The 18,126-nt window shown below is 31.6% G+C and overlaps 1 protein-coding gene across 2 annotated transcripts; it reads right to left on the reverse strand.

Moving 5' to 3' along the window:
- Positions 1 to 4,631: 4,631 nt before the first annotated feature.
- Positions 4,632 to 17,459, reverse strand: LOC127720647 (uncharacterized). 2 transcript variants are annotated; one of them, XM_052227359.1, is made up of 4 exons: positions 17,164 to 17,459; positions 14,329 to 14,433; positions 10,306 to 11,529; positions 4,632 to 9,014 (listed from the first exon to the last, which is right to left on the reverse strand). In XM_052227359.1, the coding sequence occupies exons 3-4, from the start codon at positions 11,450 to 11,452 to the stop codon at positions 8,548 to 8,550; spliced, it is 1,614 nt and encodes a 537-aa protein (XP_052083319.1). In that variant the 5' UTR covers positions 11,453 to 11,529; positions 14,329 to 14,433; positions 17,164 to 17,459; the 3' UTR covers positions 4,632 to 8,547. The 2 variants fall into 2 exon arrangements, with proteins under 2 accessions (XP_052083319.1, XP_052083320.1); XM_052227360.1 differs by lacking the exon at positions 14,329 to 14,433.
- Between the last annotated feature and the right edge of the window lie 667 nt (positions 17,460 to 18,126).

An 18,126-nucleotide genomic window follows, 5' to 3' on the forward strand; every position in this document is an offset into this window, starting at 1 on the left:
TCTGTAAATATAGTGTTGCTCATGAAAAGCTAATATTTTACAATATGTATCACCCTACTTTCTATTCTGATGCAGTTCATTGAGCTGTATCATTAAAAATGGAAATATTACAACTCGGGAGAATTCGTTTATTTATAAAAGCATGGGCTACCCATTCAATATAGTTAACAATTCAATTGATATTGTTCTCTCTGGTGATAGTCTGACGATATTATTTACTTGCAAGCCTTTCACCCAAATACTGTCCATTTCAGCTAAGTTGTATCAATATGTTAACTCAACCTTAAAATAGTATATTTTATTGTTTTTCTTGGGTACAAGTTTTAACCAATAACGGTCACTAACTTAGCTTATTTTCTCCAGTAGTCAAAACAGTTTGACCCTGCTTCCTAAAATACGAGCCGTCTTTTGTTTCTTTGTTGAAGTCAGAGGTATCCTGTTGGTTGCGGAACTTCGCAGGGTTTTTTTTTGTGCCTTTAAAGAACAATGAGAAAACTAACAAGAAAAAAGATACACTTTTACGGATGAATAAATATGATACAATTGTATACCTTAAGCTATTTCAGTTGATATTTTTTAGTGTGTCTTTCTATGTTGTGATGCTACACTATTGTTTCAGAAAAAGGGTGAAGGTTTGGTACCATTAAAACGTTTAAACCCGCTGCGTTTGTTTGCACCTGTCCTAAGTCAGGAATCTGATGTTCAGTAGTTATCGTTTGTTGATGTGGTTCATAAGTGTTTCTCGTTTCTCGTTTTTTATATAGAAACCGTTGGTTTTCCCGTTTGAATGGTTTTACACTAGTAATTTTTTGGGGACCTTTATAGCTTACTGTTCGGTGTGAGCCAAGGCTCCGTGTTGAAGACCGTACTGTGACCTATAATGGTTTACTTTTATAAATTTTGACTTGGATGGAGAGTTGTCTCATTGGCACTCATACCACATCTTCTTATATCTACTTAAAGTTATTTTGGTATGTTAACAGGGTAACATAAATTGCCATATTCAACAAACATCTCGTCTTACTTTTTATCTTAATATATAAAACCTATCCATTTAATGTGTATGATATGTTCTACATATTAGTTTTTCTCCGGTTCTTTTTTGTTATTGTGTGGTGTTTACTTCTTTTGTTATTGTGTGGTGTTTACTTCATTTTATTCGTGTATCTAAAGTTGTTGCAACTGAATTAAATGAATTAACAAGATGACAATGAGCCTTTCGACAAATTAATACATATTTATTCTTTATAATCAGGTATCACTCAAAGGAAAATATACTGCTTTTGGAACATTTTGTATTTTATTTCAAGGATTTTAATTTAATTGTTTTTTATTTGTCTGAAAATCAAAAATAATTTTATTAATACACAAACATATCGCTTGGTTTTTGTATGGAACAATGTATGATAACAACATTAATCATGTTAACGGCACATATTTTACTACACAAGATGTGTATTTCGAAGGTCTACTAGTGATGTTCGAATGCAAAAACAAGCCGTCCAAAATAAAAGTTTCAAAACAGAGAAACCAAATAGGTCCATAGGTGAAACGAAACCGGGACAAAGTTAGAAAGCAAGGCACGAGAAAGTTACAATCCTTGATATAGCAGATGTAATTGAATAAATTTGTTCATGTACAAAACATGTTTGTCGAAAATGTCAAATACAAGTATCGGTGTGTTGCAATATGTAGGGAAATATTAATGATCAAATAACTATCAAAATGTCAGCTAATGTTATGAATGTTTGATATCCAATAAAAATAAAAAAAATAAACATTATTGATCACAACAACAGCATACGGTATATTAAGTTGCTTGGTCGATAATTTTAATTTTCATTTATGGTGATACATTAAGCTATGATATTATTCATCAAGGCTAGTTGACCTGATAAGGATTTTGCAATGCTTGTTATGTCCCTTTTGGTTTTAACGATATTAACGTAATTAGCGTGGTTTTTTGTACAGATATACGTATAGAAAAATAACAAAAAGTATCGACTAATCATAAGTTCTAAAGAATTGTTATCCAGTTTGAAAAAAAAAGTATTTATATACGAAATTATGTAAATCAATATATTTGGGGGTTTTGATAGACCTGAACGCTATATATCATGAAAAAATTTAAACTCCTGAATTTCACTTAAAATCTATAATGTCTAGTAGATAAAAAAAAGTTGTTAAGCTTTAAAAAGAAAATTATTTAGCTGATAAATATCAAAATTGAGAAAAAGTAACACTACAAACCCGGTAAAGAATCAAAGCTTAGCACAAAGAAGATAAATCAATTGATTTAAATGTTCCAACATTTGATAACAACACAATCATTTTATCAAAACTATATCTGTATTTTAGACAACAGTAGATGTTCAAAGCAAAACATATGTACTTCTCACATCATTTATTTTTATTATTATCACTTAGTGAATGTCATTTTTGGTCATTTATCTGCCCTAGTATTCAAGCATTTATATTTGTATTACTTTAAACTGGTAAAGAAACACCGAAAACAGTATTTAAACGCAAGGTATGAAGTGCGGACTTTCATTTTCGAGCACAAGTTCAATACCGTTGCTGATTGATAAGTAGTTACTAGTGAATATACTGCTAAGCTATAAGTTCTGTTCTTTATATATACCTTCTCAAATTTCTCCTTTTGGCAAATGGAGAAATGGTATAAAAACAAAGGGTTCAACTCTCGCAGTCACGGTTGACTTTAAGTTGGATTAAGCTATCATTGTAGGTCTATTTGATCATGTACCTCCTCTAGTAATCAAGTATGTATGCGTCCTTGGCTTAAAAGTTTTCGAATTGAATGTTCTTGATGATGGTTATCTATAAACAAGCGCATCGGACTCATCAAATGTTTAAGTGCTAATTTCATTGTATACGATGGATGATTTGAGGATCCCATACAAACTCATTGTAGTTACTATGGTTCGCTGAATGCGGAGTAATACATTGCGGCATCAGGGTGCTTAAAAAAATTAAAACAACACGTTAAATAATTTAATGCGTCCGAAGCGCTTTTTTCTGGTTTCCATTTAAAAAGTAATTGGTAGGAATGATTTATAAATGAACATCCATAAACAATCCCCTTTTTTCGTTCCGATTTGATGAAATACATGACATAAAGAAACACTTGTGTGTTGTCCTGATCGGCAAAGCTTAAAACATTTTATATACATTCTAACATGTCTAAAGCAACATGAATCAAAAATCGAAAGGATGGTTTATAGGGATTCCTTTGCATTTTTATTTTCTCATTAAATGCTGATAAATTGACCAATATGATGACATTGATGACACAAAGTTTATGTTTTAAACATCACACTGACATGTTCTTTGTTAAAACAAATTGGCAAAACAATGTGGCAGGAATAACAAAAGCTGGACATCTGCAAACTATTCATATTTGGATTCTGTTCAGCCAAAATATTGGGCCTACGGTGTAATCATTGATTAATGTTTTTCTTCTCACATATTAGCAAGCATTAATGATTGAAGACAAACGACTATTGTTTGATATTCATTTTGTGGTACTATGACATCATTGTCCACACATAGATCTTGTTCAAACACAGTGACAAGTCACAATTTTAAGTTATATTTTGTAACTACTAACCCAAATAAAACATATGTACAAGTATGAATCACGGACAGATGTTTTTTAGTTTCTGATGATATGAAAAGTGTTGCCTCAAAAGCATCTCTAGATATTGATTGAAAAAAAATAAAACAAATATGTCTCTTATGATGGTACAATTCCGACATGATATGAATTTGACATTATATAAGATAATAATGTTCTTTATTGTATAGCCACAACGGACAACGATATAATATCTATATAGCATGTTTTATGTATACAAATGAAATCATTATTAGCTAAAAAAAAAATGATTGACATTACAGGTTGTGCTGTGTGAAAAAAAAAATCTATAATTAAAGTATTTCACAATGAGACAATATGAAATGACAACGCAATTAGATAGTCGGCTGTTGTCTGCTCTATGGTCGGGTTGTTGTCTCTTTGACACATTCCCCATTTCCATTCTCAATTTTATTAAAGGTAAACATTTCAAGAACAGCAATTGTGAGTGAAGCTCAATTCTGACAGAACTATAGATAGCGATTTAGATTACGATGTTAAATCGTGACATCTTAGTTTTGCGTACATTGATTCGTTTAGCGAACCTCGTAACCTATGATGGGGTTCACCGTTTCGTCTAGCGTATATGGTATTTATATATAAGAATTAATTGTGTTCTGCTCGAATCTACAAAAATATCGTTTTCATAGGCTTAACGTTTAGATTGGATAGAAATTTCATTGTTTTATTTATTATTAAATAAATTAATTATAACTTAACTGACACTTGATCAAAAGTTATATACATAAATGAATTAAATAAAAACATTAAAATAAATGTAAGTACAGGATAGCTTGATGAATTTTGGTTAGCTTTGGAAATACGTAAATGATAAACAACAGAGAAAAAAACGTACACCTGTCAAAACAAACAAGAATGAAGAACATAACAATTTGCCGCAACAGGCTTAAAAATGTATTGCATATAAATTTATTTATTTATTAAGAAATGCAGAACTATACCTTGAATGGTTGAATAGATGGATAGAAAATTTTATTTCAATTCAGCATAGTATAAAACATATTAACATAAGCTTTGATGAGCTTTTTTACAGAATATAAAAACGTATATTGTTTACAAAACAAATAAAACAAAGCGTCATGTACATATGAGGCTAAAGACATGTGAACAATACAAATATATACGCAATGCCAAAAACAAATATCAAAATATTATGATATGTCGGTAGTGAAGAAAGTACTAATAGTAATACTGGTTTATAATATTTTGCAGTTACACATTAGAGACTTAGATCCACGTCCTGTCTCTAATTGGCGTCCGTTCCTTAAATGGACGTTTAATATGACGTGACGTGAAATCAATATCAAATATTTTTACCCTCTAACCGACTTCCAATATGATTTCATATAATACCAAAAACGACGTCCAATCGATTGTAGTCTCCACTCATCGATGTCCAATATTTTTTATTCATTTATTCTGAATTTAATCTCTGTGTATTTAACAGTATCGTTTTGCCCTTGACTAAAGCTGCAAAAAAAAGCTAATTGATTTCTCATATCTTTACTCTTAACAAATCATAATGATTTATTTGACGGATATGACTATGAGAAGGAACAACAAAGAAGATAGCATCCCGTCCTAAATATTCAACTAAATAGGAATAAAAGAGCAAATATCAGTAAATGCCACTAAGAAGATACCGACATCATATTACGTGTTCACGCATAATCCTTGTTTTGGTGAACGAACATAATCCACTCGGTCTATGTTGTCTTATTCCGTTCATATGTATATTAATAAATGACTTGTGGATATATGACAATGAAACAGAAACCCAAATACAAAGATAACCGAAAGACATCTAAGGTTGTAATATACAGTCTCGATCAATTGAAACGATAAAGAAGTACAGTCAATTGTTGAAAAGTATTATTATTTTGACTCTGCAAGATTTAAAATATTGCATTTGTTAACGACATTTGCATTCGAAAAATGTTTGTATCAAATCAGGTATGTGACAGTTGTTTTCATTAGATAAAGTGTTGACGTCATTGCGGATAGTCCGTAAACAGGACGTTAATTAGAAAAGCAAAAAGTTGGACGTCGATTTTAGAACCAAAATAAAAGACGTTGATTAGAGTGGCATATAATTGGCCGTCAATTTGCAATATTATTTTACTATGACATCAGGTTTGAACTTTGATTTGAGGAACGGACGTCGATTAGAGACCAGACGTCGATCTGAGTCTTACATATATATATTTGTAATTTTCATTTACCTATAACCCCTCGGAGTATTCTCGTATTCTAACTTTTTCTCTTTAATGTATTCGTTATTTGATAATCAACAGAGGCAATATATGCAATATATATTGAGTAACACAAAATGAAAAGGTATTCAATAGAGGCTCTGGGTATTCAAAGAATATGTGATGATCTTATACTATCAGACGTCAGAGTTTTGAAACATTCCGTATATATATATTGATCTGGTATCATGGAATTGAATGCAATAGCAAACAATATAAGGACTAGATGAATATCACGGCTATAATTTGATATATAACGTTCTCAAGTTGTATTTAAACTGTTGATATAAGACATGTTGTGGAGATCGTTTCATGAACTTTTTTATGATGTCTATCGACAAAAACAAACAATCAAAACTAAAAATATAATCATATTCGAAAACTAGTTGGTGTATACTGCGCATACAAACTTAGATATGTGTACATTGTTTAAAGATAGAATTGTGAATTAATCTATTTTTACAAGAGTATATTCGGAGTCTTAAGGTTGTTTTCTTTTTCGCATTTTTTATGCAGACACAAGACATATCCATGCTTAGAAATATTTTGATTGCTACAAGTGAACGCAGTTATATAAGTATTTATAAATATTGATAGTCAGCATTATCGAATCATTTCATACGTATTTCAGATGAAGAAATATAAATTGAAAAATGTTTGTTAAAGCGGACTTCAAAGAGAGCACCCATTCTTTAAATTAAAAAAAATGGAAGCCCGTTCATTTGTAGAAAGCTCAAATTTTATTGGTTTAAACATTTATAAAAAAAAACATGATCCTTAAAAAACAAAAAACAAATTTGATTTGCTGATTTAAACAAAATGTTTCAATCTAGGAGTTATATGACTATACGTGTTTGAATCTGACAACGCTCATTTATAATTTCTGATTAAATTCGTCGGTTTCTTTTCTTTTGGTTTAGGTGATAATTATCACACCAGAAAGTAGAAAGGATCGTTTTGATAAAGGACTTTCCGTTTTTAATTTTTCCTTGGAGTTCGGTATTTTTGTTATTTTACTTTTTTCTCAGATCCTTTAAAGTGGTAGAAAAATGGCAGTTGGTGAGATCAAAATGCTGGCTTAGCCCTTTTGTCTCCACTTCAGAATATTGACAAGTTGAAGAGCAAAACAAACTTTAAAACATACAATAAAGGTCTGACCAAACGCGCATCTGATTCGGTAATGTTTAGATAAAAAAAAACTTGAAATATTAGCCATGTAAATAGAATTAAGCTAAAAACTCTGAAAAAATCTAACCTATTCGAATTCTTAAGTAGGCACTATACTTGCAGTTCTTATAAAACTGGTATATATAATGCTCAAAGCAAACGAGTACAAAATACAATTGCGAAAAATGTTTTTATGTCTCAAAAAAAACATTTTGCAAATAATAGTTTCAATAATCAAAACCCTCTCAGTTATGATTTGTATAAGCCTTGAAATAAATAAAGCAATAAATAACAAATAAATATATAATACATGTTTAACTCTATAAATATATAAATACATAAATCAATTAGGAAAGTACAGTTTGCACACCAGAATGATCATTTACAACATGTTGGCCCTTTTCGAGTTTTAATAACACAAACATTCTCCAAACATGTCACAGTCACTGTTCAACTATATTTAAAACCGTATGTAGTCCAGTGGTTGTCGTTAGTTCATGTCTGTCATTGTTGTTCGTAAATTGTTTTGTTATAAATAAGGTCATTAGTAATCTCAATTGAATTCATTGTTTCATGTCGGGACATTTTATAGCAAACTATATGCTATGTGTTTTTCTCATTGTTGAAGGCAGTACGGTTGCGTATACTTGCTTAAATCCACTCCACTTGAATGCGATGGATAGTTGTCTCATTGGAAATCATACCACACCTCCTTATTGTTATATGTATACAACAAAAGGAAATTATCAATCGCTCAAATTGAAATTTTGAATATGTTAACTCTATTTCAATTTTTTGATTTAATTCATTCCAAACATACTCATTTTTACATTACATTCTAACAAAAGCTCTATTGAGTTTGTAGTGAAAATGAATAAAAAAAAAACATATGAACGATTACGAAGTACTTGTAAGGAATCTTGCTATTTTGTCAGAAAACTTGTTGACATACGTGGTATTTGGCTCACAATTTGCTCTGAATTGAAGAAAGAGTTCTGTAAAGATCCCGATACAGTTAGATTGACATTCGTCAAATATGCTTTAGATTAACTGTACTTTTAACCGAAATTTTCGGAATTTAAAAAAAAAATACATACTTTTAGAAATATTTCTCTGTATAGTTTATTTTGATGATAATAAATCGATCATTTGTTTAAAAATCCATCAAGAATTTAAGTCATTAGAATATTAAAACTGTTATCACAAACTGAACCTAAATGTTGACAACGCCGGCGACGACGGGATTAAAAATCGCGTTGCCAAGCTCCTACTCAAAATGTCAGGCTTAACAGAAATAATTTCATATAACTTGTATGAACGTTTGTTTTAAAATTCGGCAGAATAATTCCAAATATTTCCGACAGTACTAATTCGGTCTTATAACATACAAAAACATGCATGCACGTTGTAAAAAGGGTGTATCGAAAAATATTTATCTAATTGTGAATCAAATCAGTAATTAAAGTGCCTCAGAATTGCCTTTAATGGTGTAATAATACATCCTCCGGCAGGATGTGTTGCAATTGCCATTCCTATGCACCAAAATAATCCATCGTTATGGCGTACGTAAATGCACATTCCAGAATCTCCTTGTTGGAATTTAATCTTCTGCATTGCTATCTGATTACGAAAATAAACGCTTTGTGGACGGTCAGAATGTCTCTTTGATACAATATCGAGAGCTTGGACAGCGAAATGGATATTGTCTTGCACATTTGCTGGGTTAATATCTCGATAAACATTAGCAACAGCTTGATATAATGTCTCAAACTCCACATGTTTTCCTTCAATTATTTCAGCTTTATCTTTAATATGTTGGTCCAACGAAACTGCTCCGAACGTTCGTACTTCGAAATTTGTATGTACACCTACCTCCTGCCAGTCAAGGCAACATTTCTGTAAATAGTTTGACTTAAGTTCTGCAAAAAACAATATAAACTCAGTATGAAATGTTTAACCTGAAATAGGATTTCCATACAGACCATCTGATCATTGATGATAGCATCCGTCGAGTAATCAATGTCCGTTTGAATATGCTTTATGTATTTATAAAAATAAAAACATTATATAAAAATAAGAAAATGTGGTATAATTGCGAATAAAAAAACACTCCACTAGAGATCAAATTACATAGAAGATAAGAATTATAGATCACCGTACGGCCTTCAAACCCATATGAATAGTTAGATATAAATGGCCCCGAAATGACAAATGTAAAACAGTTCATATATAATGCAAAAAACGACAACCACTGAAGCTCCTGACTTGGAACAGACACTTACCGAATGTGGCGAGGTATAAAATGTTTGATGGCGCCAAACCAACCCCCTAACTTGTTTTTGTTAGATGTATTTCTTTTTGTATTCATCTGATGAGTTAAGCCTTTTTTAACTGATTTTATAGTTCGTTCTTATGTTGTACTGTTACACCCCTGTCCCTGGTTAGGGGGAGAGTTGGGATCCCGCTTACATGTTTAACTCCGCCACATTCTATATGTATGTGCCTGTCTCAAGTTAGGAGCCTATAATCAAGTGGTTGTCGTTTGTTGCTGTGTTACATATTAGTTTTTTTTCTTCATTTTTTTGTACATAAATTAGGCCGTTAGTTTTCTCGTTTGAATTGTTTTACATTTTTCATTTCGGGGCCTTTTACAGCTGACTATGCAGTAAGGGCTCTGCAATTTGTTGAAGGCCGAACGGTGACCTATAGTTGTTAATTTCTGTGCCATTTGGTTGTCACATTGGTAATCACACCACATCTTCATTTTTATACTTAAACTGAGATGTGTTAATTATATGATTGTTTACTATATGACTATATGATAAGCATTGATATAAGACTGCAAACTATAAAAAATGTATGATAATACAAATGTAATACGGTGAAGATCCCCTTGGGTAATTCAACCCTTTTGTGGTAGGGATGAGCAGCTGAAAAACCCTTTTCATATATTTTGAAAAAAGAGCATACTTTATAAACAAAGAAATACACCTTAACCTATCAAAATTGGTTGTTCTTAACAGGAAGATAAATGGATTTGACACACATCTGTTACATTTGTGTTTAAAAAGCTGTAGATAATGCCTACAGGTATATGTATATTGTTGGTTCTCCTATATGACTGCTGTTCTCATACTAAATATGATTGCTAACGAACGTTTTACCAGAACAGGGAATCTACCCCTAGATTTTAAATTGTATTTTACTAACCTCGTTTTTCTGCATCATCAATGTGAATTTTAGCATGGTTCTGATCAATTTTTATAATGGCTGCGTCAATGCTTATTCCATTAATCTCATTTGGGGGGAAGGTAAAACTGGCTAAATGTCCACAAGGAATAACTCCACTCAAACCATTTGCATCTTTGCAATATATTTTTACTGGATTTTCATGAAGTTCAGATCCAAATGTATGCGATATCAGAAAATCCGGAGAAAGTATCACATGTGCGCATGTTAAGAATGCATCTTCGCCATGGAATTTAAGAAACCCACCTATTGTTCCTGCTTTCCCTTTAAACGGTCTGTTTACGTCAATATCTATATCCATTTCTTCATCTTCACTATTAGGTATTGCTGCTACATTTTGTCTATTAGCAGACTTGTTTTGTTCTTCTGTGGGAACAAAAAATTCGGTACCTATTCTTATCTGTTTAGCCTGTAGTCTTGGATATCCTTCAAAAATATCCGTTTGAACAGAAGCTATATTGTAAGGAAAATGTGCTTCCCCAATCGGTATTATTCCTTTTGCTCTGCAGAAGAATTGGATACAAGTGACTCTTTTAAATCTTTGATTTTCTTCGCCAAATCCTTTTGATTTCAAATGAGATTTAGAAATCATAGTCAATTTACTATGCTTTGCAAAGTACTTTGTGGCATTTTCTGCCGATACATTTTGGCAACTCTCATAAGATCTCGCTGCATCGATTGTACTATCAATTTTTTCCATTACAGACATCGCTTCCTTAAAACGTCCGTTTACTTCTTTATACACAATAGGGATACCATTAAATGCTTCACTTTTAGGTGATAACTTCTCCATTTTGTGAACTTCAGCAACTATAACTGCATTACACGAGCAAAAAAAAATGTCATCTGACGTATTTTGTGTACTACAGCTACATTTAAAACCTGGCCAAATATCATAGTACTGTATGATTGAGACTGTCATTGCATACCGCTTGCAAATTTCCCATGCAATAGCTTTTGCACATTTTGGTTTTCCATTTTCCATTGCTAGACGCAATACTTTCTGTAAGGTATACGTATCATCGAAAAGATTCTTAAAATTAGCTAAGATATAACGACACACCATACTTTCATCTAATAGGATACTGTTTTCGAACTCTGTGTTCATGTCTGTTTGTTTTGATCCTTCTTTATGAAATGAGAGTAGTTTTTGAAAGGCTTTCGTAGCTTTGAGTTGTGGCTTATCTACAAATAAGACTCATACACTTTAAAGAATACTAGATGAGAACCGTATTATAATTTTAAATGAAATGCTCTACAAAGCGCAGTTTGATACGACAGCAGAGGTCGAACTCCGGAAGGTGGTTGCAAGTATGGACAAAATATTTAAGCTCTGAAATTGGGATTGTGATTAAATATTTTACACAGTATGATTGTGGTCTAACTTGGAAATTGGAAATTAACCTGTTATGTTCCAAATCTAAATACATGGTTAGATTCAGCATGCACACAATCCCAAATAATTCAATTTTGTTATGAAACAAACTTTAGTTTGTGACCCTTTGGACCTCAATGTACACCAGTTTGATAACGGACCCCAAAATCCAAATTCCTAAAACACAGTTAGAGACAGCCTTTCAAAGAATCCCTTATATTCAATTTTATTTTTTTAATTCAAACAAAGTTCAATTTCGAACCCTGATTTACACCAACCGGAAAAAACTTGGCCCAATATCAAAAAACTAAATAGAAGTTTAGATTCAGCATAGCAAAGAACCCCAAGAATTGAATTTTGTTCAAATAAACAAAAGTTGAATCTTGGATTCTTAAGACCTTAATGAGGATCAATTCGAAAACTGAGCCCAAATTAAAAATCTAAAATACACAGTTATAGTCAAAGAACGCCAAAAATTGATTTTTTTTGTTAAAATCAAACAAAGTTTAATTTAAATTCCTTTGGACTTCTATTTAGACCAATTTAAAAACGGGTCCCACAATTGAAAATCTAAATACACAGTTAGTTTTTGGCATATCAAAGAATCCCAGTAATTAAATTTTTGATGAAGTCAAGCGAAGTTGAACTTTGTAAAATATTGACCTAAATATGGACCACTTAAATAATAGGGCCAAAAATCCAAAATTTAAATACACGGTTAGATTCAGCATATTAAAGAATTCCAAGAATTTTTAGAATTATAAACACCATTGAAATTGGTCAAGAAAATATCAATTTATACAAAAGTTTTAGATAAAAGTATCAAATTGACCTAAACGGTTAGGGCCATAACCCAAACAATCAATCACAACCTTCCTTTCTTGGTATGGAACCTTGTGGTACAATTTCATAGAGTTACATAGACGTATATTCAAGTTATTGTCCGGAAACTAGATATTTTTTGTTTGTTTGTGGACCCCTAATTCCTAAACTGTTCGGGCCATAATCACAGAGTGAATTCCAAACTTTGTTTTGTTATATTGGACCTTGCAATACAATTTCATAGAGATCCATACACTTATACTTAAGTTATTGTTTAGAAACAAAATGTCTTCAGACGAGGCCAACGACGATGACGTGGACGACGACACCGTTATACCAAAATACGTCTGCAAAGTATACTTTGCGGTAGTATAAAAAGGGATTAAGCTTCATGTCAACAATAAAATTCTAGTATTTAATCATTCCGTTCACCAACAAAAGTTGTCCTCTAGTTCACAATATCTAGGAAGCAGATCAAACCATGTAACTGACATTGACCAATAAACCATGAAACTGAGTTCAAAGATAGACGAAATCTGTGAGACACACATGAACATCTTACATTCAATACATACACAAAATATTTTTGAACCATTGCATATAGTATCTGAGATAATGACTTGATAACGGAAACTTAACCTTGACTACTTATCATTTAAATGAGGTCATAGTCAGTGAATCCTGTTAAAAGATCATGTAGAAATTACAAGGATCCCGAATAGTTATCCTATCACTCATTAGTGAGAAATACACTAAAGTAGTTTTTCTAAACAGTCGCTGTAACGTGAAAAAGAGGACCATGAACATATGACAGAAGAAACTTCCCAACATGAGGCGCTAACACACAAGGTATGCACCATTCAAGTTCTTTACTTTCTGAAATTCAAAGTTTTATTCAAATAGTAGACAGTGTGGGCGTCACCGCCGTCGAATTAGCATCCAATGCATTTGCATTCGGTAGTTTCGGTCGACGCGAGACAAATCAGGCTCAACTGAGGTACCCCGAAAGAGATGGTAATGTATGCGCCTCTATAGGCATTCCTCATTAATAACGATTACTACATGAATACCGAATAAGAAAACACTGACAATAACAGACAATATGCGCAAAGTGTTGTTGAGTGTGCAATCTTAAACTTTATTTATTTCCAAATTGCCTGTTGATTTTTGCTAAATTGTGCTTTGAATATATGCCATTTTGTGTTTCTTTGATACATATGGCGTGGCTCTGTACTTATACATCCCGTCATTATGTTATTGTGCTATTGTAAATTTTTGTATTCTTGTCTTTCATTTTTGCTAATGTGCTTTGTTTATATGCCTTTTCGTGCTTCTTTGTTACATATTTGTTTGTTTTATAGTGATTAAGATTAGAATACAATGTTGACTGCTGTACCCTTATTTTTGTCATTTTTACCTATTATGTCTGTTTGTTTTGTTCACACATCGTTATCAATATAATGGAATTTGATGCGACTGTCATACAAGTGAGAGGTTTAGCTAGCTATAAAACCAGGTTTAATCCACCATTTTCTACATATGAAAATGCCTGTACCAAGTCAGAAATATGACAGTTTTTATCCATTCGTTTGATGTGTTTGAGCTTTTGATTTTGCCATTTGATTTCGGACTTTCCGTTTTGATTTTTCCTCGGAGTTCAGTATTTTTGTGATTTTACTTTTTTGATTTAGAACGAAACACATGATAGCTTTACATATACATATACAACTTTTAGTGATAAATATTAAGTATTTAGGAAATTTAAATATCAGTTTGCCTAAGAATACCTTTTGCTGCATTTTTGTAAAATCTCTTGGAACTAGGAAGATCACGGGGTACATCACAATCTATCACATGACCATCACATTCGATTACAGCTGTCAACAAAACCCCTTAAATTAAAATAAAAAAACATTTCAAATATTGATAAAATGTCCATAACAAATGCATATGCTGATTCATAACACTTGTTAAAATGAAATAAAACGTTTTGTCAAATGTTCTAATTTTTCCTTTGCGCCATCGGAATCATTAATTTGATATATATAATAAAAACATTAACGATATAGTATGGAACGCCGTGACTGTCTTATAGTGTAAACATCCAATGTGTGTTTAGTCGCTTTGTTTTTACGTCCTGTCATTTCTTCTTCATGTTATGTGTAAGTACCTTTATTTCCTGACACTGCATCTCTGTATAATGTCAAATTAATTATTTGTTTTGTCAAACAATTGTATTATATATCGTTGCTATTATTTGTTATGTGCAATAGGCATTACATTATGTTGTAACTACTGTATATTCTATGAATACCTCTAAACTTTATGATCAATCATCTTTCACCTTTCACATTTCCTCTATGTTGTGTCTATTCTTCCTTTAAGTTAGTCAGTTAATAATTTCGTCATGTCTCAAATGTGATTGTTATGTTGAATGTTCTTAACGTTTTGTTTTGATGCATCTTTGTTCTATGAAAACCTCATGATATAATATTTCAATGGCTTTATGTTGTGTTTATATATATATATCTTCTGTGAAAAATAAAATACATCATGGTATAGCTTATTTGTGTTTTGCCAAACCATTGACATTTTATGTTAACATTCAAGATATCATGTGAATCTACTAGTACGTTATGTACAAACATGTATTACATTATATGCAAACACCTAATACGTTATGAGCAAATGCCTTTTACATTATGTGCCAACACATATTACGTTATGAGCAAATACCTATTACATTATAGGCAAACACCTAATACGTTATGAGAAAATGCCTTTTACATTATGTGCCAACACATATTACGTTATGAGCAAAAACCTATTCCATTATGTGCAAACACCTAATACGTTATGAGCAAATGCCTTTTACATTATGTGCCAACACATATTACGTTATGAGCAAATACCTATTACATTATGTGCAAACACCTAATACGTTATGAGAAAATGCCTTTTACATTATGTGCCAACACATATTACGTTATGAGCAAATACCTATTACATTATGTGCAAACACCTAATACGTTATGAGCAAATGCCTTTTACATTATGTGCCAACACATATTACGTTATGAGCAAATACCTATTAGATTATGTGCAAACACCTATTACGTTATGTGCAAACACCTTTTACATTATGTGCAAACACCTACTACATTATGTGCAAACACTTATTACGTTATGTGCAAACACCTATTACATTATGTGCAAACACTTATTACGTTACGTGCAAACACCTATTACGTTAGACATGTTAGAGGCAAACACCTGTTACGTTATGTGCAAACACCTATTATGTTATGATAAACGCCTTTATAACACAGATTAAAACAAAACGCATCAATGATGTATACGTTAAAGGAAATCAAAAGAATGTAATATTATTAAAATCAAAATCCATCTGCATTTCTTTATGGAGAATTAAAAATTGGACATTTACCTTTTATGGTCCAATATCCAAAATCTAAATACATGGTTAGATTCAGCAAACAAAGAAACCCAATTCATTGTTTGATGAAATCAAACAAAGTATTATTTTGACCCTTTGGACCTCAATGTGCACCAAACTGATAACGGGGTCCAAAATCAGAAATCCAAATACATTGTTAAATTCAAAATATCATAGAATAGCATAAATTTAGTCTTTGACTAAATCAAACAAAGCTTAATTTTGGACCTTCATTTGGACCGACTTGAAAAATGGGCCCAAAATCAAAAATGTACATATATATTTAGAATCCGCATATCAAAGAATCCCTTGTAATGTTTTTTGTTAAAATCAAACTAAGTTTAATTTTGGACCCTTTTGACCTTAATGTGGACCAATTTAAAAACCAGGCCAAAATCAAAAATCTTAACCCACAGTTAGACTCAGCATATCAACGAACCCCAAGATTTAATTTTTTGATGAAATCAAACAAAGTTAAAGTTTGTACTACTTGGACCTCAATGTGGACCAATACTTTTATTTCTGAATGGTTTGGCCAGTAACTCCTAAAATCAATCCACACTTTTCTTTTGAAGTAAAGAACCTTGTTGTACAATTTCATAGAGATCCATACAATTATACACAAGTTTTGTCCTGAAACATGTAAAATGGTTGCTGTTGGTGAATTTTGGTCCCTGATTCCTAAACAGTTGAAACAATAACCCCGAAAATCAATCCCAACCTGACTTTTGTAGTAGGGAACCTAGTGGTACAATTTCATAGAGATCCATGCATTTATTCTGGAAACCAAATGTCTTTAGACGACGACGACGACGACGACGACGACGACGCTAACAATGTCGGATTAGCATCCATACCTCCTGCATTCGGTAGTTTTGGTCGACGCAAGACACAACTTGCTCAACTGAGGTACCCAGAGAGAGAAGGTAATGTATGCGGCACTTAAGGCATCCGTCATTGATAACTATTACTATACGAATACCGAATAAAACAAACACTGACAACATCCTCAAATTGTTGTTGACCATGCAATCTGATACTTAAGTATTTCCAAAGTACCTGTTGATTCAGAACAAAACATATAATAGTTTATAACAGTACATATACAACTTTTGGTGATAACTATCAAGTATTTATGCAATTCAAATATCACTATGATTAAGTATACCTTTTGCTGCATTTTTGTAAAATCTCTTGGAACTAGGGATATCACGGGGCACATCACAATCTATCACACAACCATCACATTCAATTACAGCTGTCAACAAAACCCCTTAAATTAAAATAAAAACCATTTTAAATATTAATAAAATGTCCATAATAAATGTATATGCTGATTCATAACACTTTTGTTAAAATGAAGTAAACGTTTTGTCAAATGTTCTATTTTTTCCTTTCCACCATAGGAATCATTAGTTTGATAAAAATAATAATAACATTAACGATACAAATTTTTGCTTTAACCTTGAATGTCTCTTCAGTGATGCTCGATGCCAACATAATTAAAAATCTCAGAAATTTAAGAGTTTCTAAACTAATAAAATGCTCCGATGGGCACGGCTTAATACGACCAATGAGTTCGAACAATGAACAGTTTGGACAAGTATGGACACTACATTTAAGATTGGTACAGCTCTGACTTTTGATTATGATTAAATATTTAACACAGCATAGATGTTTGAATGAATATGATAAAAAAAAATGAGGAATGGTCAAATATCCAAAACAAAATGCACGGCTACATTCAAAATGTTCAAGTACACTAGGAATTTAATTTATTGATTTTTAAATTGACAATGTTAGCGTAGTTTTTAAAGGGTGATCGCTTCATAAAAAAATAAAAAGAAAAACACCTTCCACGAAGTTCTGCCAAATATTCAGACGGGAAAAAAAATTAAAAAACAGTTTCATCATTAATACAATGTCTAAACAAATCTATGAAACTTACCTTTTATTTTAAATCTTTCAAAATATCTAATAATGAACAGTAAATTTTAGACTATATTTATACATAATTTCCAAAATTAGAATTTGATGCTATATATATATATATATATCTAATTATATCTAATTATAAATCTACTAGCAATTTCTATTGAATTTGGATTGTGATTAAATATTCAGTATAGCA

This window comes from Mytilus californianus, unplaced genomic scaffold (assembly GCF_021869535.1).
Source record: "Mytilus californianus isolate M0D057914Y unplaced genomic scaffold, xbMytCali1.0.p SCAF_11, whole genome shotgun sequence".
Lineage (NCBI taxonomy): Eukaryota > Metazoa > Mollusca > Bivalvia > Mytilida > Mytilidae > Mytilus > Mytilus californianus.